General features: G+C 33.4%; 2 protein-coding genes across 3 annotated transcripts; both read right to left on the bottom strand.

Annotated features, from left to right (window-relative positions):
- Positions 1 to 13517: 13517 nt before the first annotated feature.
- Positions 13518 to 18830, bottom strand: LOC102613878 (glycine-rich RNA-binding protein RZ1C). Of its 2 annotated transcripts, none has more exons than XM_006485514.4 (4): positions 18663 to 18830; positions 18457 to 18579; positions 14319 to 14815; positions 13518 to 13875 (listed from the first exon to the last, which is right to left on the bottom strand). In XM_006485514.4, exons 2-4 carry the CDS (start codon positions 18565 to 18567, stop codon positions 13641 to 13643), a joined length of 843 nt encoding a protein of 280 aa, XP_006485577.1. In that variant the 5' UTR covers positions 18568 to 18579; positions 18663 to 18830; the 3' UTR covers positions 13518 to 13640. The 2 variants fall into 2 exon arrangements, with proteins under 2 accessions (XP_006485577.1, XP_052296071.1); XM_052440111.1 differs by lacking the exon at positions 18663 to 18830 and adding an exon at positions 15484 to 17549 and having other exon boundaries at positions 18457 to 18583.
- Positions 18831 to 19270: 440 nt separating this feature from the next.
- LOC102614364 (protein SEEDLING PLASTID DEVELOPMENT 1) lies at positions 19271 to 23679 on the bottom strand. The gene is made up of 9 exons (XM_006485516.4): positions 22999 to 23679; positions 22355 to 22569; positions 21847 to 21997; positions 21530 to 21721; positions 21019 to 21181; positions 20618 to 20865; positions 20279 to 20455; positions 19888 to 20049; positions 19271 to 19727 (listed from the first exon to the last, which is right to left on the bottom strand). The coding sequence occupies exons 1-9, from the start codon at positions 23485 to 23487 to the stop codon at positions 19419 to 19421; spliced, it is 2106 nt and encodes a 701-aa protein (XP_006485579.1). The 5' UTR covers positions 23488 to 23679; the 3' UTR covers positions 19271 to 19418.
- Positions 23680 to 23895: the final 216 nt, after the last annotated feature.

The following is a 23895-nucleotide window of genomic DNA, read 5'->3' as shown; positions in this document are numbered from 1 at the left end:
AAATTTGCATCCTTAGCTAGAAAAGTCATAGTATTAGAGTTGAAAAAAAATGATCATGTAAAGTCTTTTCAAAATATTTCATGTTATGTTTGCGATTCTACTAACCATTCTATGCAAGATTGTCCAATGTTACCAGCTCTGAGAGAAAGTTTGCACGAACAAGTAAATGTCGTTGACAATTTCAAAAGGCCAAATCCAAATCCATACTCCCAAACTTACAACTCTGGTTGAAGAAACCACCCAAATTTCAGTTGAAGAAATGACAATCATGCACAACCTTCACAACCAGTTCCTCAACGTCTAAATTTTCAAAGCCCCCAGAGTTACCCACCATATGTCCCATCAACAAGAAAAACTCTGGAAAACACATTGCATTCGTTTATTGAAAAACAAGAGTCGATAAATAACCAAACAATGCAAACCTTAATCAATTTGATAGAAACTATCTTCAAACTTACATATGCTCTCACCATGCATGAAAAAGGAAAGTTTCCTGCTCAACCTGAACCAAACCCCAATAGTCAACAACTTCCTCAAATGGGAAATTTAGGAAACCAAAATATGAGCTAAGTCAAATCGATTATAACCCTTCGTGGTGGTAAAGTTGTCGAAAAACATATCTTGGATCCTCCTAAAACTAGTAAAAATTCAATTTCAGAGAAAATGGAAGAATATGTCGAACCTTTAAACCATGAAAAAATAACAAACTCTCCTCATGTACCCCCATTTCCTCAAGCACTAATCAAGCTAAAAAAATAAACCATGGTCTAGAAATTTATGAAGTTTTTAAATGACACAACTCAAAAGTATATTACTCCCAAGTATAATATAACCCGGTGAATCCGGGGTCAAACCATAGGAAATTTAAAATTTAATAGTCAATTTAAAACAAAGAAAATTAATTGCGAGAAAAGAAATTATAGGGAATCAATTTAAAAATATCCTAAGGTTACATGATCTACTCTCAGTATTGAAACTATAATTTTAATACTTTCTCAATTTTTTTCTAATTTGCCTCACTTTTACCAGTTAATTATTATATCATTTAATTTTTAACTAACTATGTGTGTGGATAAATATGGAATAAAGTACCTAATGTGCCACAACTGTATTAATGTGTCAACATTATATCAAAATACCATACATATCCAAAAAAATCTATAAATTAACATGACATAAAAATAACTAAAAAAATAAAATAAACTTAAAAACTCACTTAAGAAAGTAATAAGTTTAATAGTTTGAAACCTTGAGCTTCATCATTCACCTCAGCTTAGCAAAATTAGTCACTCATATTGAAAGAAAACACGACACTCTTTTTATTTGATAAACTTTTAAAATATGTTATAAGGAAAATTGATACAGAAGGAGACAAGAAAAGAAAAGAAAGAAAGAAATCCTAAGTTGCACTCTATTCTCTCTCGGCTACAGCTACTCTCTCTCGGCTTTTTCTCTACCCCTTGGCTCTCCCAACTCTCTACATCTCCTTGCCTATAAAAGGCAAGGAATGATGCATTCTTTATTTATTTTATTTTATTTTTTATATATATGTACATTAAAGAGTGTGATGGTCAGGTAGCCAAGATGGCCACTTGACCATCACGAGCATTGTTGCTCTTTATTTTTTTATTATTTATTATTTTCAATTTTTAAATATTTATTTATAACATCTCCTGCATTATGTATTCCAAATTGCTTCAGCAGTCTTTCTTTGTTCCTGCTTTCAATTCCAAATTCATCTTTATTCCTAAAAATATTTACAAGTTAAAAATTAACATATTGCGTATTAATTTAACATAAAAATATAGTTGGGGAGTATTAAGATATTTAAGAATAATGAGCACATTAATCGACACAATAAGTGAAAAACTAATAATTTCATCCTTATTAAATGTACACTTTTTAATTTCAATCATTAAACAAGTAAAGGTCAACTTGCATCTGTTGGATGTCATTAAACAAATGACTTCTTATGCTAAATTTCTGAAAGATTTGTTCACGGTGAAAAGGAAACATAAGGTGCAAAGTGCAAAAGAAAGCTTTTCTAACAGAACATGTAAGTTCCATTCTCTCAACCAATGGTGCTTTGAAATATAAGGACCTTGGTTGTCTAACTATTTCTTGCATTATTGTGGATCATAAAATTGGACATGCTCTACTTGATCTTAGTGCCAGTGTTAATTTGCTTCTTTACTCAGTGTATCAACAACTTAATCTCAGTAGTTAAAACTAACTTCTACCATTCATTTACTTGCTGATAGATCAATTAAGGTTTCAAAAGGAATAATTGAAGATGTATTAGTATGAGTCGATAAATTCATATAGCCTGCGGATTTTATTGTTCTGGAAACAGAACCAAATGCTAATGAATGCAAACAAATTTCTGTTATATTGGATCAACCATTTTTAGCTACTGTTAATGCTTTGATTAATTGCAGGAATAGGGTAATGAATTTATCTTTCAGCAACATGACATTTGAACTCAATATGTTCAACATGTGTAAACGACCTCACCACCAAGAAGATTATGATAATGAGAATGAGGAGATTGATATCATCGAGCCAATCATTAAAGAACACATTGAGGATGAGAATTTTACAAACTCTATTGAAATTTTTTTTGCTGATTCTGTTGAATCAAGTAAAGAATTAAATTGTGATACTGCTAACATATGCTCTATACTTGATTCTGTGCAAGTACCTATAAGTGATGATGACCAATCAAACTTTGAAGATATGACACAATCTGAAGAACCAAACGAAGATGAAGCACCAGAGCTCGAATTAAAGCCCTTACCAGAAGAATTAAAGTATGCCTATCTTAGAGAGCAGCAAACATATCTGGTGGTAATTTCTTCTCAACTCACGCATGATCAAGAAGGTAAGTTGTTGTTTGTACTAAAAAGACATAAAACTGCATTTGGTTGGACCTTAAAAGACATAAAAGACATTAATCCTTTAATCTGCACACACCAAATACACTCAGAGAAAAATGCCAAAACAACCCGTCAATCACAAAGAAGACTAAACCCTCATATGAAAGAAGTGGTAAAGAATAAAGTCCTTAAACTACTAGATGTAGGAATTATCTATCATATCTCTTATAGTAGATGGGTAAGTCCAACACAAGTAGTACAAAAAAAAAATTTGGAATCACTATTGTAAAAAATGAAAAAGGTGAATCAATCTCAATATGAATTCCATCTAGTTGGCGCATGTGCATTGATTACAAAAAATTAAATGATGCCACTAAAAAAGATCATTTTCCCCTTCCATTTTTAAACTAAATTATCAAAAGAGTAGCTGGACATCCCCACTACTGCTTTCTTGATGGCTACTTTGGCTATTATCAAATCTCTATAGTCTTAAAAGACCAGGAAAAGACCACATTCACATGGCCATTTGCATTTAGAAGAATGCCTTTTGGACTTTGTAATGCTCTTGCAACATTTCAAAAGTGCATGTTAATCATTTTTAGTGACATGCTTGAAACTAGATTTGGTAATTCATTTAATACATGTCTTGATAATATAAAAAGAGTTTTGGAAAGGTGCAAAGAAAAATAGCTAGCTTTGTATTGGGAAATATGTCATTTCATGACCACTTCTGGAATTGTCTTGGGCCATATTGTGTCTTCAAAATAAATTGAAGTTGACAAAGCCAAAATTGAAGTCATTTCAAAATTACCCTCACTAAAGACAATTAGAGAAGTCTGTTCTTTTTAGGACATGCATGATTTTATAGGAAGTTTATAAAAAACTTTAGTGTCATATCTAGACCACTTTATAATCTCTTAATAAAAGACACACCTTTTGAATGGACTAAAAATTATCAACAAGCTTTTGAAAAGATAATCAGTCTTTTGATCTCAGCCCCAATGATGCAACCCCTTGATTGGTCTTTACCTTTTGAGCTAATGTGTGATGCTAGTAATTATGTTGTTGGCGCTGTTCTGGGCCAAAGAAATAAAGGTAAGCCAATGTCATCTATTATGCAAGTAGAACTTTAATAATGCTAAAATGAATTACACTACAACTTAAAAAGAACTATTTGCTGTAATATTTGCATTGGATAAATTTTGTTCATATTTAATTGGTTCATTTACTATTGTTTATTCTGATCATGCTGCTGTGAGATATTTAATGTCCGAATAGGATGCTAAGCCAAAGTTGATACGATAGATTTTGCTACTTCAAGAATTTAACTTGACAATCAAAGACAAAAAGGGTGCTGAAAATGTTATTACAGATCATCTTTCAAGACTTACAAATGAGTTTTCAATTGAAACAATACCCATCAATGATTCTTTCCTGATGAATTTTTGTTTTCTATAAACAAAATGCCTTGGTATGCTAATATTGTTAATTATCTTGCAACAGATAAATTACCATATGATTGGAGTTCCCAAGACAAGAAGAAATTTTTAACGGAAGTGAAAAGTTTTTACTGGGATGATCCATATATGTTTAAGTACTGTTCTGATCAAATTTTTCAAAGATGCATATCAAACGACGAGGTAAGTAGGGTTATTCAATTCTGTCATTCTAAAGCTTATGGTGGCCACTTTTCTTCAAAAAAGACAAAAGCAAAAATATTGCAAGCTGGATTTTATTGGCCTATATTATTTAAAGATTCACATGCATTCTGCAAAGTATGTAAGAATTGCCAAATGGTATGGTCTATTTCAAAGCGAAACCTAATGCGTTTAAACCTCATTCCTGTCATTAAAATATTTAATTGTTGGGAAATTGATTTTATGGTTCCATCATCATTTGGATTTGTATATATTTTGGTTGTTGTTGACTATGTTTCAAAATGGATTGAGACGATTCTTTGTCGGCACAATGATCACAAGATTGTGATCCACTTTTTAAAAGAAAATCTTTCGAGCAGATTTGGAATACCTCGAGCCATTATCAGTGATGAAGGCAAACATTTTTGTAACAAGCCATTTGAGTCATTAATGAAGAAATATGGAATTACACATAAAGTTTCTACTCTTTATTACCCTCAAATAAGTGGTCAAGTTGAATTAGTAAATAGGGAGATAACACAAATTTTAGAAAAGACAGTTAATCCAAACCGTAAAGATTGGTCTCATCAACTAACTAATGTACTTTGGGCATATCGTACTACTTTTAAAACATCTTGCCACTTATTGGTTGAACTTGAACATAAATCATTTTGGGTCATTAAAGCTTTTAATTCAAATCTTGATGCTACTGGTAATGTGCGTAAATTTCAATTAAATGGACTTGAGAAATTAATAAATGATGCATATGAGAATTCTAGAATTATTAAGGAAAGAACTAAATTTTTTCATAACAAAAGAATTTTTTGGAAAATATTTGAAATTGGTCAAAAAGTGTTGCTTTATAATTTTTGTCTTCATTTGTTTCTAGGAAAGTTAAAGTCAAAGTAGAATGATCCATTTGTTGTAAAAAAAACTTATCTCTATGGAGCCGTATAAATTGAGAATCTAAAGGATGGTGTCACATTTAAAGTTAATATTCAAATATTGAAACAATAGATGGAATGCCAACCACGTGAAGCAGACACCGAAATCAATTTCAGTGACCCACCAAATCTTGATTAAGCCTTTTTTTTAACTTTTTGTGAATTTATTTTATTGTTACTTCATTGTTTGATTTGTTTGATTTTTTTTTCTTTTCCCTATGTCTTGAATGAAGTGCATTACGTTATCTCTTGTTTAAGTGTGTTGTTTGACAATTGTGCTTTAGCTCACGATGTTTTATACATGTCATGAATACCTCCACGAGAATGATCAGTTTCAAACATCTTAGAGAACATTTACATGTAAACTTTCACCTAAGGAACTTGCTCTGATTTTGTAAATCACATAATATTTGTGACCTACAACCACCAGGTTAGTATCTCACGTTAAAGATCTAGAAAGATAACTCAAAGAAATAGAGGATGGTACTTATGAACTGCAATTGAAGGAACTAAATTCAATAAAAGGACGAAGGTGAGTTATATTCATTATGTGTTTTTATTTTGTTCTTCTTCTTCACTTTTGATTTGATTTTGCAAATTTGATTCGTTTTTTTGATTTGTTTTGATTCACTATCCCGTATAAATGACGGATAACGGTACTCCGTGACTTTTTAAGTCGGTATTTTCAGTTTTCCACAATAACTGAACCTCAAAATCAAACATGGAAGAAATACAACATAAACTGCATAAGCGTTTTCCTTTTCTCCCTAAAATGTTCTTAAGAAGATTTATAAAACTCGTTATGAACGACTGCGTTTGTTAATGATCAATTAGATTCCTGTTGACATTCGTTGGTTAATTGAAGCAAAGGTTCGACTGACAGGTGAGTTTTTTTATCCATTTATTTCCTACATGCCTGGTTTTGGTAAACGTACATTTCCTAAAAAAAGAAGAACTAAGCGGCTTTGCTCTAAATGTCCTAACTGTGTAAGACTTGCTTGCAAAAAACCACGTCACAAAACTTTAGGAATGGTTTTTATAAATCTTGAAGATAAAATCAAATTCGTTAAGAATTACATGAGTAAAGAATCGTTGGATGATATCTTACGATCTCTTGAGACACATCTGAGTGGATATGTTCAACGTGAAATTCATAATTTATGGAATTTGTTCAAAAACGAAAGTGCATAGTTTAGTCTTAGAAATCAGACTTTAAAAGACTATGTTTGCCAGTTTATAAGAAAACTAGATGGGAAGCCTATCTTCGACCTATAGAGGGCGTTCAAACCGTTACTGGACATAAAATCATAGGAAGATGTGAGTCATAATCACAACTACCAGTAAATATTCTTTTATTTTACTGTTCTTTTATATTTTGCATTATTCTTATTATTGTTGTGTGTTTTTTTATGTTTAATCATTATTTTCTTTTTTCTGTTTACTTTTGAATTATTGAGTTGAAAGCTTCACGAGTCATTTGACAAATACACCACCACATTTACATATGTGTATCATTGTGTATGTCACAAAGATCCTTAGATAGAAGTTTTTTTTCAAGCACTCACAAATTGTTTCTTTTTAGAATTGTTCTAATGGCAACAACTTCAAGCAGACAACTTAAGAATATTTGTGTGCTTTCTGGATTTCACTATGAAAAGTAAAAGGAGTTTGTTCAGGCAACCATAGATCTTGGTCGTGCTATAACAGAGAGACAACTACATCTTGTATATGAAGAAGGTGATCGAGGGTTATCAAAACTTATCTCCGAAACTGCTTCCGTTCGCGGAAGCCAAGTGTTAGACATTATTCCAAAAGCCTTAAACCTATAGGATGTCTACCAAACCCACCAACTGGAGAAGAGTTAGTTGTCTCAGGTATGCAAGAAATAATATTCGATATGTTAAGTCTTGTATATGAAGGAGGTGATCAAGGTTTATCAAAGCTTGTCTCTGAAACTGCTTTCGTTCGAAGAAGAGGTATTATTCCCAAAGCCTTAAAACCTTTAGCATGTCTACCAAACCCACCAGCTAGAGAAGAGTTAGTTGTCTCAAGTATGTAAGAAAGAATATATAAAATGTTAAATCATGCTGACGCTTTCATTTTCTTGCCAATATATCTTGTAACTTTAGAGACACTAATTACATTTACTTCTTGGGCTCACTTGAATATCCATTAAAAACATATTGGTTTGTTAAATGTTAATAACTTTTATAATGGCTTAATAATATTTCTTAATCATGCAATTAAAAATTATTTCATTCCACTCTCAGCGAAAAAACTCTTTATTTATACTCCTACTGCTAACAAGTTACTCAATCTTTTGCAAGTTTACAAACCAAAGCTAGATCTTATGACTTTGGCGTTGGATTGGGCAACTGAGGATGATGGCAGTAACCCTCGTAGAAAGTGTAAATTAGATTTAATTCTCCGTTTGTAATTTTTCCAATAATGGCAAAGTGATATCTTTTAAACTCTACTCCTTTCTTTTAAGACATTGCAGACAATGTCTCTTTCAGGTTAGGGGAATGGAATAGTTGACAACTATAGAATATCTCAGTCCTGGTGATGTTTTTACTAATTTTTATTGTAAAGACTATCTTTGGATAAAAATTTGAGTCGAAGATAGTAAAATATAGAATGTGGTGTCTTTAGAAACGCATCTTTTTAATTTTAGTGTTTTGTTTCTTTAAAAAAAATCTAACTTCTTTTTTTCTTTCTTTTTCTCTTTTTCTCTTAATCATCTCTCTTACGTTTCTGCAATCAGACCCAATTTTTTTGTTTTCTTTAACTTAAAAAAAAAAGCAAAAATACAAAAAAAAAATTCTTTTTCTGTGTGATCTTTTAACATTGGATAACATGATGATTTTTAAATTTTGGCATTTGTATTATTTTTTACCTTGAGTTACACTATGTTTTCTCCTTTGCATGTTGAAACGTAAATTGAGAAATTTGATGAGTGAAATTGATTAAGTCATTTGGAGGAATGTACATATTATGAAAAGTCCAAGCGAGTTTTTGAGACTATTATCCTTGGAGAGTAACATTGTTTGCCTATACATCTTCACAATTTATTGTACAAGATCTCTATATTTTCTTTAAAGTAAAAAAAAAGAAAAAAAAGTTTGTGCAGCCACATCTGAAAGTTCATTGAACTAGTGGATATGAAAGACTATTTAGAGCCTTAAAAGATGACCGAATGCCATCTTTGATCTGTTTGAGCCTTTCTAACTAACTCTATTATAAAATATTCATAGTTAGCCCCTTTGAGCCTATATATTAAAAAAAAAAACTTTTTCTTTGGCAACTTATCATCTTGTGGAATATTACCTTATGTTTTATATTTTTCACCACCCAATTATGTTTGAAAATAGGGATGATTATATATTTCTAATAATGGTGCTATATATATATATATATATAATGAATAATAATAATAATAATAATAATAATAAAAAGAAAGAAAAGAAAAAACAAATCCAAGCAAAAAAAAAAAGCACATTGTAATCTCTAAAAAGTCCCCTATTTTTCAAACATATATTTTTATTTTCTTATTACCCTTTTTTTGTTAGCCATGATCCTAGCCTACGTTACACCCTAATTAAAGTCCTTCTTGATTTTAGAGAATTATAGTCTGAAGTAAAAGCTAGTAACATGAACCAAAAGATGTGGTGATGCATAAAAATAAAAATAAATTTGGCTAGTAATTCATTGGACTTAAGATCATTCCATTTCTAAGTTGTGGGCATTATTCTTGGTGAGAGTGTGTGATATTATTTTATTATTCTCTAAATCTACCACTTTTTAGAGTGACTGTTATTTTGTGGTTTATTTTCTTACGAGAGAATCACTTTTAAATGTGAGGTTTTGAGGTTTGACGTATCATTTCTAAAAGTAGCTCGATTAATGTAGCTCTAATAATTAATCATTTTACATGATTTTACTTAACTTATTTGTGTGGTGTGATTTTTTTTAAGCTGAAGATAATGCTTATACTTTTATTTGATTGTTGTCATTAGTTTGATGAAAGAAGTGAACACAATTTTCAAAACAAAAAAAAAAATTCAATTTGGGTTTGAACTTTCACTAATTTTTTTATCGCTTAAATTGCTAGGATCTAGCAATAAGTGGACATGACTTTCATGGAGTATTCTTTTCTTCATGAGTTGAACAATGATAAAGATAAATCGATGATAAGGGTTAGACTTTGTAGGATGTGAGAGTCTACTAATACTAAGAAGAATGATGAATCTTTCTATTTAAATCCAACAATATATAACCATTAATAATAATTAATTATAAGTCTTAAAACATTCATTTATTTTATTATGCTAGCAATAAAACTTTATGGACTTAAAATACATCAACTAATTAACATAGAATGAGAGGTTCTTTCATCTTCCCTCAATAATGCCACTAGGACCTAATTTTAATGTCATAATCTCATATTTAATTATGCAATCTTTTATTTAGTGCCTTTTGGCTTCTTCTAACTCTCTAAACACTAAATTCTAGTTTTTTTTTTAATTTAACCAACATCCTCTTTAGAAAAATTCTTGTATTTTTATTGTTTGATTTATTTGAATTTTTGGTATTGCGTGCTTCATAGAGTACTCTTTTCTTCATGAGTTGAACAATGATAAAGATAATTGGATGATAAAGGTTAGGTTTTGTAGGATGTGGGAGTCTATTAATACTAAGAAGAATAGAAAATTGATTAGTGTGGACATGACTTTTATTGATGAAAAGGTTATATAAAAAATTCATTCTCCCACTGTTTTCTCTAATTTTTTTCCCAATTGTCATCCACTTAATGTAGCATGTGTTTTTTTTTTTCATAGGAAAATCTAATGCATACAACAATCAGGAAAAATTTAGTGACAAGGTTTAAGCACATGTTGAGTGAGGGTTCTTTGTACAGAGTCAAGAATTTGAAAGTTGTTTCAACTACAGGCGAGTACAGACCACTTTCAAATCAGTATAAGATTATTTTCTTGGTTATAACTTCTCTTAAGAGGTTAGAAGAAGGAACTGTTAAGATTTCGATCAATGGATTCCAATTCGTATCTCCGAATTTGATTGATTTACGTGTGAATGATAACACAATCCTCTCAGGTAATTTTTTTAATTATTAATGTTTGTTAATCTTTAAGTATATATTAGAAATTATTAATCCTTGTGTTTTAACATGTTTATATTATTTTCCCATAATATTATAGATGTTGTCGGAAGTTTATGTGGTGTGGGTGATATTGAGATTGTTAGAGCTGGTTAAAAAAAAGAGATATAAAAGTTTTAACAGATTAGTAAGTTGAATATAATCAAGAAAACTATAATTATATATTTTTTTAGTTATTGTTTTTTTTAGTTATTTATGTTATTTTTTAGTTATTGTTTCTCTTTACATTATTAACTTTTGTTAATTTTTATGGATAACTCGATAACAACAAATATTACTTTATGGGAAAAGTTAAGGGAGATGTTTGATCCAAACTTATACAAGAAAGACGAGGTCCTTGTATTGTGATAGTAACTTCTACAACCATTAAAAAATTTCAAGGTGATTATTTTATTTAGATCCCACTAATCAACATTTTCAAATGCAATGTGGCTATCTTAATATTATACACAAATTTGGATTTTGTTCAAGTTTTGTTTTAGGTTACATTTACTCTAAACAGGTGAGGTTAGTTTCTCTGCCACAAGTGCAAGCAAAATCTACATAAATCTTCAAATAGATTAGGTAGCATCATTAATTGAAAGATTTTCTACCATCTCCAACATTTCGCAAGTTATTGAAAGCTCGAATGTGAATAAGATTACTTTTGAGGAAGAGATGTTCCTCAATAGGATGAGCATTAAAGAATTGTTGGAGGCTGATTGGAGTTCTCAAGTGAAGGTATAAGGTCTGTACACTTAGATTATACACGTTAATATATATTTTTAAAGTTAACAAGAAAATAGTTAACTTTTATAAATAACATTAGTTTTATAAGGCTGCCTCATTTAAAAAAATCAATTCATATTTTTTATTAGTTTCATCGAGTGTAAAGGAAAAAAAAAGGATAATACTAAATTCATTTTATTTCCTAGTTAACTAGTAAAAGTGAGGCCACACACACATATTGTTATCGGCATTTGAATTTATGAAGAAGCAAGAGGAGACACAACAAGCAGAAGTACGTGCAAAGGCGGTTGAATATAAGCCTAAGCAAGCCCAAGCTGAAAATACAAGATGCTTACTTTTTAATTGCCTTTCTTGTTCGTGTTTAAGGTTCTTATAGTGCGTTTACTTTATGGAATGAGAATGAGGTGGAATGAGAATGGGCTAGGAATGAAAATTGGTTGGAATGGGAATGAAATTTCAATGTTTACTTGGCAAAAATAAATGGGAATGGGAATGTGCTAGAATATCACTGATGTGTTCACTTAGCAAAATAAATAAGAATGAGTAATGAGAATAAGAATCAATTTACCAAAATACCCATAGTATTAAATAATGTAATTTTCATTAACTAGATACATGTATAAATATTATTATGAAAATGATAGTAATTAAAAAATAAAATTAATAACTATTAACTATTATTATTATTATAATAATAAATGTTAATAATAATTATAATAATAACAATAATTAATAATAACTAAAATAATAAAGTTCATAAAATTTAATAATAATAATAATAATGATATTTAAAATAATAAATTTAATTGTGATTTGAATAAAGGTAATTCCCATGGGGGGTTGGGAATGAGATTCACATTCCTTATTCTCAAATTGTATGGGACCCAAACATTTTATTTTCATTCCCAAATTATATTTTGCCAAATAAATATAGGTTTCATTCTCATTCCTTTATTCTCATTTTATAAACCCTCAAATAAACACACCATTAAAGGATAATTTTCTTGTTTCAGTGCCCTTAAAAGAATATAATGTTGGAGATGCAGAGCATGTTTGTTTCGTTACTAAAGTTAAGGCTAATTTTTCATTTTAATTGGCTACCTATCAGATTTTTTTCTATTACACCTTAACAAAATTTAATTTTTTTTTTTTATGGACGTTGCTAAATCGGAGAATAAAAAGTATTGCCACCAAAAACGCCGGTAGTACTTAACCTCTTTTACCTAACCTATTATATTTTAGATGTTAGATCACAAGAGTTTCAATCCAATGATAGCTTTTCTAAAAGACAAAATAAGGGGATTACTTATCACCATTTCAAGGTAGCTGGAGCCTTTAAAGAATTTGTGCAAATATTTTGTTAATATTTTTTTTTTTTTTACTTTTATTTATTAACCTTCAATTTTCCATGTAAATTTTGCTCAAGTTCTAAGTTCAAATGACAAGGGATTTTAATACAATTCATTCCCAAGTGTGCATGGCAAATTTTAAGCTGCTAATTCGGACAATCTCTCTGTTTATTTTCTCTGCTCTGACGTGATATTACACTTTTAGAAGCGCGTCTATATTTGGCACTGACCAGTTTCACCCAACTAAAAATATTAGTAAACGAACTAAGCAAACGGAAGTTCAAGAGTTCTTAAAATATGCATGATCTAGCTGAAGGCAAAATTGGAGAATGGATTTCAAGTTGGATTTCCATTTATTTTTCTAAAATTTAGTCGTTGAGAGACATGAAAAAGCAACTCCATAACGAAGGCTGTTACCACCATACCCACATGGCTAGTTTGAAGACTTTAAACAAATCAATTAACAGGTTTTACTAGATTGATTGGTCCTTTTTTCGCTTTTGAAATTTTTGCATTTTGATCCATGTTTTAAAAACTTTGATAAGCCCGCACATTTGTCCACAGAGGTTCTAAAATAAGAGTATATAGGTCCTTTTCTAGTACTAAAATCATTTGTTACTTGTTCGTGACATGTTTACATTACACGAAATACTTTCGAAATATCGATTTTATCCGTCTCTCCAGAAAGTATCAAATATATTTCCAAAAAAACTTCTTAACATTTCTGAGCAAACACAAAAGTTTTCTCAAATCTTGCAGTATGCACTTACTGGGTTTTTAAGTGAGAAAAATAAAAAACAAACAAATGAAAACTAAATCAACTTCGAATTATAAAATCATTGCTTATGCATCATCCTACAAACCAAGATTCAAAAACCAGTGCCTAGCATAGTGTTCATACCTAAAACTTTCACAGAAATACATGTAACTCAGTAACGGTCAAAGGAAGGACGGTCCCCCCTGCTAGGGCGATCGTAAGGAGCAGCTCTGCTCCTATATCCTCTTCCATCATCCCGTGCCGGTCCTCCACTTGCATACCTATCACTGCCTGCCCGAGCACCAACATCTCTCTCGTAGCCCCTCTCTTTGCCATAACCATTCACAGGGTAACGATCTGAACCACCATACCTATCACCTGCAAGGCGATCTCCAGCAGGTGGGTACCTGTATTGTTGTTCATAAAAATTAGATGTAAATGAAAGGATTAACTACTGTCAAGCTGTATATGAAAAGATGGCTGCAAAAGATTTAAAAGAGACAGGAAAAATACCCTTGCGTTTTGGTATACTACATTTAACTCTCTTGTAGCGTGTACCAAAATGAGAGTTGCACCATATTTTTTGAAATAACAACCAACTTGCCAACTAGTTTAAATTATTCATACAGATAACATTTAATCAATGGAGGTTCTTTCCTTCTCATCAACCCAACAGCCATTTTACTTAAGCTAAGTCCTATTTATCAAAAAAAAAATTAAACAATAGTGTTTCCCAATTGACAGCACAAGTAAAAGAGAATAATGATAGACTGGTAAGCGTAGGTAGATCTATAGGTGGCTTAAACATTACAATCGTATTGAGCAAAGTTCATCATATAAAATTACATACCTGTCACTAACATAGCGATCGCGGCTCCCATATTTGCTATCCTTGCTATCATAGCGATCCCTATCTCCATAGCGTCCTCCATCATAGCGATCATCAATGTATCGGTCACGACCTCCTCCAAGGTAGTCACCACGGACACCAACCCCTCCAAATCTGGAGCGTGATGAAAATGAACCTCCAGCCCCACCTCGGCCACCTACAGCTGAAGGACAATCTCGGGCCCAATGTCCAGGGCGACCACACTTGAAACAGTCATCTTGCCCTCCAGGCCTATCAGCACCATAGCTTCCCCTGCCACCAGATGAGTAGCCTCCTCCCCTGTAGCCATGATCTGAAACCTCACCTCCCATTTTTGGCTGGGCCTTATTCACAGAGATGACCCTATCACCAAACTCGCGCCCATGCATTTCTCTGATAGCATCATCCATCGCCCGACGGTCTGCATATGTAATAAATCCGAACCCACGTGGACGGCCTGAATCTCTTTCCAACATGATCTACACAAACACACAAGAGAAGTTGATTCAAAGAAACAGGACGACCATGGATGACCCCAAACCATAGCAAAATAGGACACTAAGAAATTGCCACCACTGTAAAGATGAGATAAGTAGGATGACATTTCCAAAATAAATGATAAGAATAACCCAGAAACATTTTGAAACTTGCTCCACAATAGCTAAATAGTGATTTGTAACAAAGAATCTCAAAAGTATGTAACATTATAAAACCAGCCGCGGAAGCTAATGACAGTTTGTAAATCAGATGACAATGACTAGTTATTTAACAAAAAAAAGAGGTTAAAAAGCCATAGCCATGCAGTAAACCAGATTGTTTGACAAAACATAAAAAGTCGCAGTTTGATGATTAATGACTACTTACCTCAAAGCATATTGGGAATCGTAACATGTATATAATAGGATTCAGGTATAGCGATTCAGGCATAGCATTCAGGTATTAACAAGGAGCAGAATAGCATTGAAATGACAGATATTAACAAGGAGCAGAATAGCATTGAAATAACTTTCAAAAATGAGGAAATAGTTGGTTCCAGAGATTACACATCAAGATGATAAGGTAGTAAAGTCTTACATAATCAGAATGTATCAAGCAAATAAAGACTTACTTTCCTATCCCGGGGGGAAAGGGGGGAAAAAAGACTTACTTTCAAATCGTTATTATGTGTGAGGCATTGCTGCATTTTTTGTTATTGAAAAGGATTCTTAAACAAAGAAGAAGAATCTTCAAAATTGTATATCTGTCATCTGACAAAATCCCAGATACCCGTTCTATAGAATCCTATTCAAGAGAACAACTGATAATAGCCGATCATACAGTCAGATATATCAGCCTTTTGAACCAGACGTCAGTGCTAGTTTCTAAAAAATGGTTGGGTTCCCACCAATAGGTAATTAAACGAACCACAAACTGTCATGTTTTGAATACTGGGGTGATTTCCATCTTGCAGTGACAACAACTGCCATTCCTTAATCCAAACAAGTGAAAAACAGGCAGTAAGACGTCACCATGAAAAAAACATATTTTTCAAAAACCGATCTCTGTCCAGAAGAACTAATATCAATAGAAACAACCACCGATCATCACACAATTTCTTCACTGTGCAGGTTATTCCCAAATTCTTCTTGGTTCTCATTCCTTGTACATTATTAATTCATCATCCTAGTCAGCAGGGTATCAAAAAAACCTTCAGATAAGCAGTCCGTAAATGACATCTTTGCCCACACGTCCATCGCAAAAGCTGAGATAAAAAAGTTAAGACAACTTCTAGCAAAGATATACTGGACTTGGGGATGAACCTACAACCTCTGAAAACGTAGCCTATAGAGTGCTTTCATATCAGGTGATTAAATATGCATCACTGTCCTTGAATTGAATCTTCTCAGATGATAAGAGGAAGATGAGAGAATTACAGCAGCCAGCAACTATAAGCACCCAAACTCCAGATTCAATAGATTAAACTTTGCAGCTGAATAAATTAAATAATTTCCCTTCACTGACTGTAAAGTAAAAAGAGTTGGCAGAATGACAAGTCTTCTTAAACTACTGAACTACTGTCATTTGATTAGAAGCTTAAAAATTATGGAATGGCGCAGAACCATAACCATGCTCTGGAAAACAGAAAACTGTTCTGATCCATTTAGTCCAATCAAACATAGACTAAATGCTGTAGCAGGAATAAAAGAAGTTCAAAGAGCTCCAAAAATAAGGCTGAAAAGCTGGAATATCAGAATTTCACGAGTCTGCCACACCAAACGAACGAAAGAATGCTGTTCCCTCAAAAGCAGATGACCATCTCTGCATTGTATAGAATTCGTCTTTGTGTTTGATGAATCCAAACTGGAATCAAGCCTCAGGCTTCTTGGATGTAATGCTATCAGAATAGTGTAAAAATCAAGGTTCATATGCATGCACGAAGACTACAAAATAACGCATCAGGCACAAGATAAATCTGATAATCTAGAGTGAAAACAAGTAAATCAACATAACATCGCAATGTGGCAGCCCTTGTTGAAAGCATACACATCACATGACTCTTTCGACTGCACCAGATAATCCTCTGGTTCTCTGAGCGACATAAGAAGAAATCAACACCCACTAACACACTCTGTCCAGCTTAAAAATTTATATCAAACAACTCACAGAACTTGCAGAATGGCCTTTTTCCTTCCAGCTACAACGCTAGTCCGAAAGCCACATGGAAAAACATGCAATTTTTCTTTCATCAGGCTTAATTGAACTCTATCCTTCAGCTAACTAGTGGAGTGATCGGTCATTGAGGACTAAGCACTCTAGAACCTTCAGTTTACCAAGCTACAGAAACCAGGTGGATGAAAGCTGTGAAAAACAGAAACTTTTCTGACACAAGCATCTCAGAGTCGCTACCTCACATGACTTGACCATTGGTTGATCACTTTACTAAATTACATCCATTCCAAGCCTCTGAGCAGGAATCTTCATGGTTCTCAATCAACTTACATTCCATGGATAAAAGAACTCTTTCTGCAGATATTAAATGTTCCAAATCCAGGTATCTGAATTTGACTGCCTTTTGTGAACCATAATAATCCATATAGACAAAAGACCGTCCATTCACGTCAATGCTAGCTGGCTGGAAAAACTAAAAATAACCATCCATCTTAATCTAATCACATAAATAACACTGAGCTTCAGCAAGAAGATTCTGACCAAAAGGACCTCTAAAAACCCCATCTACAGCATGTCAAAAGATCATATCGAGCATTCCAGGCAAAACAACAAAATAAGCAGAATAATTAATATAGTGAAGATGAAGAATTGAGAATGATAACAAATGCGATCAAAATACATAGCCTGTACAAACGTTGCTTATCATGAATTACAAGCTGTGGGACCTTTACCTCAACATAGATTATAAATTAATTTGAAATCAACTATGCTTCAATTTTCAAATAAATAATGAAACATTTTCTCAAATTCTTTTGTACTTTTTCATGCGTGCAGGCAAGCTGCCAGAAACATGTAAAGATGACAATAAAAAAGACCACCGTAGAATTGTTTGATCGATCAACACGTGACCTGAAAGAAAAGAAGACACCGACGAAGCAACATAATTTTCAGTGATGTTAATACTCAAACTCAACTAGATGTCAATACCAAACTATTTGAGGTCCAAGCCAAATGATAAAAATCAAAACTAAGATTCAATGACATCACGTTGTAAATCTAATGCATTAAGAACAAGTTGTGATTCTCAAAAGGACTCTAACACGCAAATCCAGTGGTTCTATCTTTTGACAATGAACTAATCAGTTCAAAAAGCCTGTGTAATAAATCATAATTTATTAAAATCGATTCAGTTCTTCACTACATATCATTATCAATAATTTTTTTTCTCAATATTCGTGAAGAGATTACACCTTTTTTCTTCTACAAAAATTCATAAATTTTGTGAGTAAAAAGAGAACAAGTCATTCATTTACATTCCGCTTTCTCCAAAAAAAAAAAAAAATACTCCGTTCCCGCTCGAGTTTCTCAAAATCCAAACAGAGCACAATAATACAGCGGGGAAAAAAAGGGCGCATAAGTAAAAAATAAATAAATAAATAAATAAAAACTATGAACAACGATAAAGTGGTACCTGGCACTCGATTATTTTTCCAAAACGATCAAACGCGTTTTCGAGCTGTCGCTCAGTGACGTTCCAGGACAGCCCTCCGACGAATATCCTGTTCTCGTCTTTTCCAGCCATTGCAAACAATCACTGCACGTAAACGACGACGGATTAGCGCTATTTGTTTCCACAGAAAAGTCGTTTGAGGAATTTTTATTTTTTTTTCGCTTTACCTATTATTCGCTGTTGATATTTTCTGTCGTGTATTCACTTTGCGAAACCCTAGAGCTGTTTAATTAGACGTGTTCGGGAACGTACTGGGTTAGGTATGATGATGGGTTATTGCTGCTGCGTATGGTTGTACCTCATGAAAGGCATTTTTAATGCTCGGTCATTTTGGGTACCACCTCTCAATGCACTAAAATGGTTAGATTTATGGGCCCGTTTGTTGGGCCTCATCGTTTTCAAAAATATTTTGTATCATCACAACGAAATTAAACCATCAATATTAATTTACCTTTTTAACCTTCGAAATTTGAATAAAAAAATGATGGGAAGCAAATTTAAAAAACTGTAGTAATAATATTTTTACTTCATTTCTTCCAATCATATCATGAGAAGTGGCAATTACTCTTATTTTTTATTAAAATATTCTCCAATGCATTAGCTAGATTTCTTTTGCATATCTGATTGGGATACATGGCTCTGTATTGGTTTCAAGTTTGGTGGATGTCTTTTAAGGAAACAATGTACGAAGACAACATTTCTCTCATTCATGTCTCCGGTCGCTCAGGTTCTAGAGAATGAGTATCACGGTCAAAGAAGTTTGCGCTCCTTGTAATGATGAAGCAATGGCAACGAGTTGTTATTCATTGTAATTTCGCTTGCATCGCAAGATAATATATTAACTACACACTGTACACAGAATCGGTACACGTATCAACCAAAGATTGAAGACACGTTAGTTACACTTTTGAGATATGATCAAACTATTCAGGCAGGAAGGGTAGACGGGTAAAGCTGGTGCCTGCATCGCTGCTAGTTAGTGATTTTCCGAGTGTTTCTTTCGGTGAAGTTGAACTGGATTTCGAAGAGTTTGAAAACGACTTTTTGTTTTTGTTTAATCTCAGTGGAAGAATCTGCAACCTGGGGTTCAGCTCAGTACCTGAATTTTCAGCCGCCAATTGATAGCTTTCCACGAGCTCAAGTTGCCGAGCAACTATTTCTGAGCGTCTAGGGAGAAGTTCCACCGCCTCTCCGCCAGGAATTACGATATACTCAATTGCAAGGCGAACCTCCTGCCCGGAAAAGAAGAAATAAGTAAATACAAAGATATCTGTGTGGAGCAGAATGTCAGTTTAACTGGTAAGCCTTCAGATGGCAGCCAACATGGATGCTGGTTTTTATATTTTGACTACCAATTGTTAAAAGTACAGAGAAGAACATCTATCGAAATACCTCCAAGGCATCGATCTCTTCTAGGGTGGGTTTTCTTTTCGGTGCATCATCTTCAATTTCAATGTCAGAGGTGCTTTTGTTTGGCAGTTTTGATATAGTGCCAAATGATTCCATTCCAAGAATCATGCGAACAGCCTTGACCATTTGTGCCATTGTATTTGACTGCGATATCAGAAAGAGGACATTATAATGATAAACACTTCTTTTTACTAACACCATTGCCATACTATTGTTGCTGAAAGCTTTTATGTTTCAAAACTAATTCAGGGGGCCACATTATAATCTCTGGCTTATAGCCACATAAAATTTTGCAATAGTAAGAATATCATTTCTCCGAATATGATTAATCCATGGATGAAAAGGAAAAAAGAAAAAAAAAATATGAAGATACCTTGATAACAAATACCGGCAACTGGTGGAATTTAGCAACTCCACGGATCCAAGGGTTCTGCTTCATTTCAGAACTGGATGCAAGAATGGCATCTGCTGTTCCAATATCATCAGTTACATCTATTTCATCCTCAAGCCCCATTACCTTTGCTACTTGTAACAGATCAGCTTCAAGGATCTAAACCACATAATATAACAGAAACGTTATTATTCTCACATTTCGTTCAAGCCTAGTCAACCCAAACACATAAAACTCCAATGCCCAGAAGTAACCTTGACTACTGTAATATGTAAACTAATGTAGAACATATATGGAATAAAGTAGTTTACGACAGTTTACCCTGTACGTATAGACACAAACTGGTGGGCTTGGCTTTCTCACAGATCTCTTGATGCTACGGTTCTTGAACTGATTTGAAGCATAATCTTCATCTTCACTGTCCTCATCAGACTCCATTTCAGCACTTTTGTCTTCATTTATAGTCAATTCAGATTCTTCTGGATGGCTCCCTCCGAGTATTGGAGTAACCTTCAGAGGTTCATGATGTTCAGCATCCATTTGGCGGACTTCAAACAGTGGCAATTTTCCTATCACACAGAAGTGCCTCTATCTTAGACAAATATTTGCCTCAAAACTGCAATCTTGGGTAAGTGAATAGAAACACTTCCCCCTTCCCCTCCAAAATAATAATAGTAATAATTGAGGAAGACAGGTTTATAAAGAAAAAGGTCAATCAATACCTGATAGTATAGCATCTACTGTTGCATCTAATCTGTGATGAACATGACATTCAGTCCTAGATATCATCTCAACCGCACATGTAAAAGTAGGAGGCCCTTTCCTTTCAAGAATTGTCTTCTGCACTTTCCTTTTCTTTGCTTCCTCGTCACCAAGAGTTACACTCTATTTCAAGAAGAACCAGTTTAAATCAATCAAAATGTTAACATTACGAATTCCTTTTTTAAATAGAACACCGATTGCCCTGACCAAATTCAATTGAAGTGGGTACTAATTAGTCAACTAGTAAGGCCAATTAGGGTGCTAAAAGAGATTTTGCATTCAAATCGTACATACACCAAAGTTGGGTTGAGTTGGACAGGGCAAGGCATATATTAGAGAACAAAGAAAATGAACTGAAAAGAAAAATATCCCAAAACACACAACTAACATGTAGAATAACTTTTATTTGCAGCATTGGCATTCATGAAGACAAAATATAATGTGAAGGACAAAGAAGCTATGCAATTGCACCTCTATGCCCCCAACAAGGATCTGCAGAGAAGGATTTTTAACTATGTTATCTATAGTCATTCCATGAGCTGTTCCAACTAACTGAACTCCACGTTGAGCAATAGTACTGGCAGCTAAAGCTTCAAGCTCTGTTCCAATTTCATCGATTATGATGGTCTCAGGCATATGATTTTCGACTGCTTCGATCATAACCTGCAAAGAAATGAAATAAAAGAATATTAACAATGAAAAATCATTTGGAAAGAATCTCCATTGTTCATTCCATGCGGACACATGATAGCAACAATTAAAGGGGGAGAATTTAGTTTAACACTCACACTATGTTGCATGTTAACATTAGGAACTTGCATCCTTCTAGCACGACCTATTCCCGAATGAGGGACATCTCCATCACCTCCAATCTCATTTGATGTGTCTACAATGACTACACGCTTCATGTGGTCATCAGCCAACATTCTTGCTATTTCTCTGCTCAAACAAAGACTCTTCAGGTTTATAAACAGTGTGATATGAAACATGTGAATTATAGAGTACTTAAGTTAACATCAATTCATTCTCATTTCTTCTTTTCTTCCCATTCCAAAACTTGATCAAGTTACAATGGATACGCCTTCTGAAATTTAAGAATAAAATCAAACATAGCATAGAAAAGCAAACAAGGAATTTTCATAGGTCTTAAGAAAAAGAAGATATAAATAGACAGATAAATATAGAACATAGTCATGCAGAATCAGTAGCTTATATATAATGGACAGTTCCTTAGCAAGAGCTTATATATGATGAAAAAAGCCATCTTTTGAGTACTGACATGAAAATCTTCTATACCTGATTAAAGTTGTCTTACCAACTCCAGGAGGACCTATGACCAAGATGGAACCTCCCCCTTCAACCAAGTCACATATAATCTCAGCACTTCCAGCTACGGCTCGACCCACCCGACAAGTGAGACCAATAACTTGCATTTTACGGTTTCGAATAGCACTTATACGATGTAAAGATCTATCAATACCCGAACGGTTATCATCCGAAAAGTCACCAACCTAAAAAGATAAATTAAATTCACATAAAAAAATTCAACAAACCTCTACCTACACACAAATTTCATAATTCAAAAACCAAGCATGCAGATTTCAAACCATTATTTACAGCAGGATATAACAATGTAAGTACATCTACCAATAATCAGCATGTGGAAACACAAGAAAATCAAGATTGGCAATCTCCAATAATTTAAAATATAAATACATCAAACAGTATGTAAGATCTTATTGATACATAAGTCATAATAATACAAGATAATTTTAAAATACAGCAGTCACTTTCAAACAAGAGAAGCCACTTAACAATGGTAATATTATACAAAAATAGTTTCTATTGGAACATAATCCAAAGAAATAATTCTATGTATATAATATGATCCATCATATTAAAAACTCAAGAGAGTAAAATTAAACGTGTATTTATTACACCTTAGATACCGCATGCTTTAAATCTTCATGCTTCACAATTTGCTCTGAAATCACCCAATCCCCAGAAGGAAACCTTGCAAGAGGCTTTCTTCCCAAGTCCATAACCACCTCAATCAAGTCACCAAGCTCTCTATGCATACACAACTCTCTCCTCATCCTCGATGGCAACAATTTCAAAAACAACTCCAGCTCAATATCCGCCCCAGACCTCGAAGTTGAGGCCGAGTTCGGAGAATCCGAGACCGACCCATTTCTAGGCGGTGCCCAATCGCTCGGCCGCCTAACAGTCGGCGGATGAATCGACGGCGGCGTTGGTTTCTGAGAGACGAGCGTCTTGCGCGCGCGACGTGTTCGACGAAATGACGAAGAGAATGAGGTGATGAAATTGGTGTTCTGGATGTACTTTAGAGTTGAGATTGGTGCCTGGTTTGCAGAATGCCATGAACTGTTTATGTCTATAAGCATAAACCGCGAATTCAAAGTTCTCATTTTCAAAAAAAAAAAACAGAGAGAGAGAGAGAAAAAAAAAAAAGTTTCTGCTTTTCTATTTTTTTGTACAGAAAATGAAGAAGAAGCAAAGACAAAGCCGAGGAATATTTTTAGGAATATTTTGGAGATAAAAATATATACAGGGAAGGAGGCTAGTCTATGGTCTAAACTATTTATTACTATTTTTCTGTTTTCTGTGATTCTGCTTTCAGGGTGTTTCCCTGTTTTTGTAAATTGAAAACAGGAAGAGGATATGACTGGAGAGGAAGATTCGAAGGTATCTCCGATGGGATTGGAGGGAAGATGGTGAAGTGGGTCCCAACAAACGTTTAACAACCGTGGAAGCAAAAGGCCATCGGCCCACGTGGGGCATCGGACCACACATGCAACATTACAAACAGTCAAGAA

The sequence above is a fragment of the Citrus sinensis genome, chromosome 4, assembly GCF_022201045.2.
Source record: "Citrus sinensis cultivar Valencia sweet orange chromosome 4, DVS_A1.0, whole genome shotgun sequence".
Classification (NCBI taxonomy): Eukaryota; Viridiplantae; Streptophyta; class Magnoliopsida; order Sapindales; family Rutaceae; genus Citrus; species Citrus sinensis.
Note: the sequence above shows the minus strand (reverse complement) of the source record. Positions and strands in the feature narration are given on the sequence as shown.

Bases quoted from the DNA above. Each gene is read 5' to 3' on its own strand.
- LOC102613878 (XM_006485514.4), bottom strand. From the start codon at position 18,567: ATGGCTGGAAAAGACGAGAACAGGATATTCGTCGGAGGGCTGTCCTGG. The intron at 14,816-18,456 runs GTACCACTTTAT...GTGTTTGTGTAG, and splicing joins GAAAAATAATCGAGTGCCAG to ATCATGTTGGAAAGAGATTC. The intron at 13,876-14,318 runs GTATGTAATTTT...ACAACAATACAG, and splicing joins GATCGCTATGTTAGTGACAG to GTACCCACCTGCTGGAGATC.
- LOC102614364 (XM_006485516.4), bottom strand. From the start codon at position 23,487: ATGAGAACTTTGAATTCGCGGTTTATGCTTATAGACATAAACAGTTCA. The intron at 20,050-20,278 runs GTATCTTCATAT...CTGATATCGCAG, and splicing joins TGCCGGTATTTGTTATCAAG to TCAAATACAATGGCACAAAT. The intron at 19,728-19,887 runs GTATTTCGATAG...TTTTCCGGGCAG, and splicing joins AAGAGATCGATGCCTTGGAG to GAGGTTCGCCTTGCAATTGA.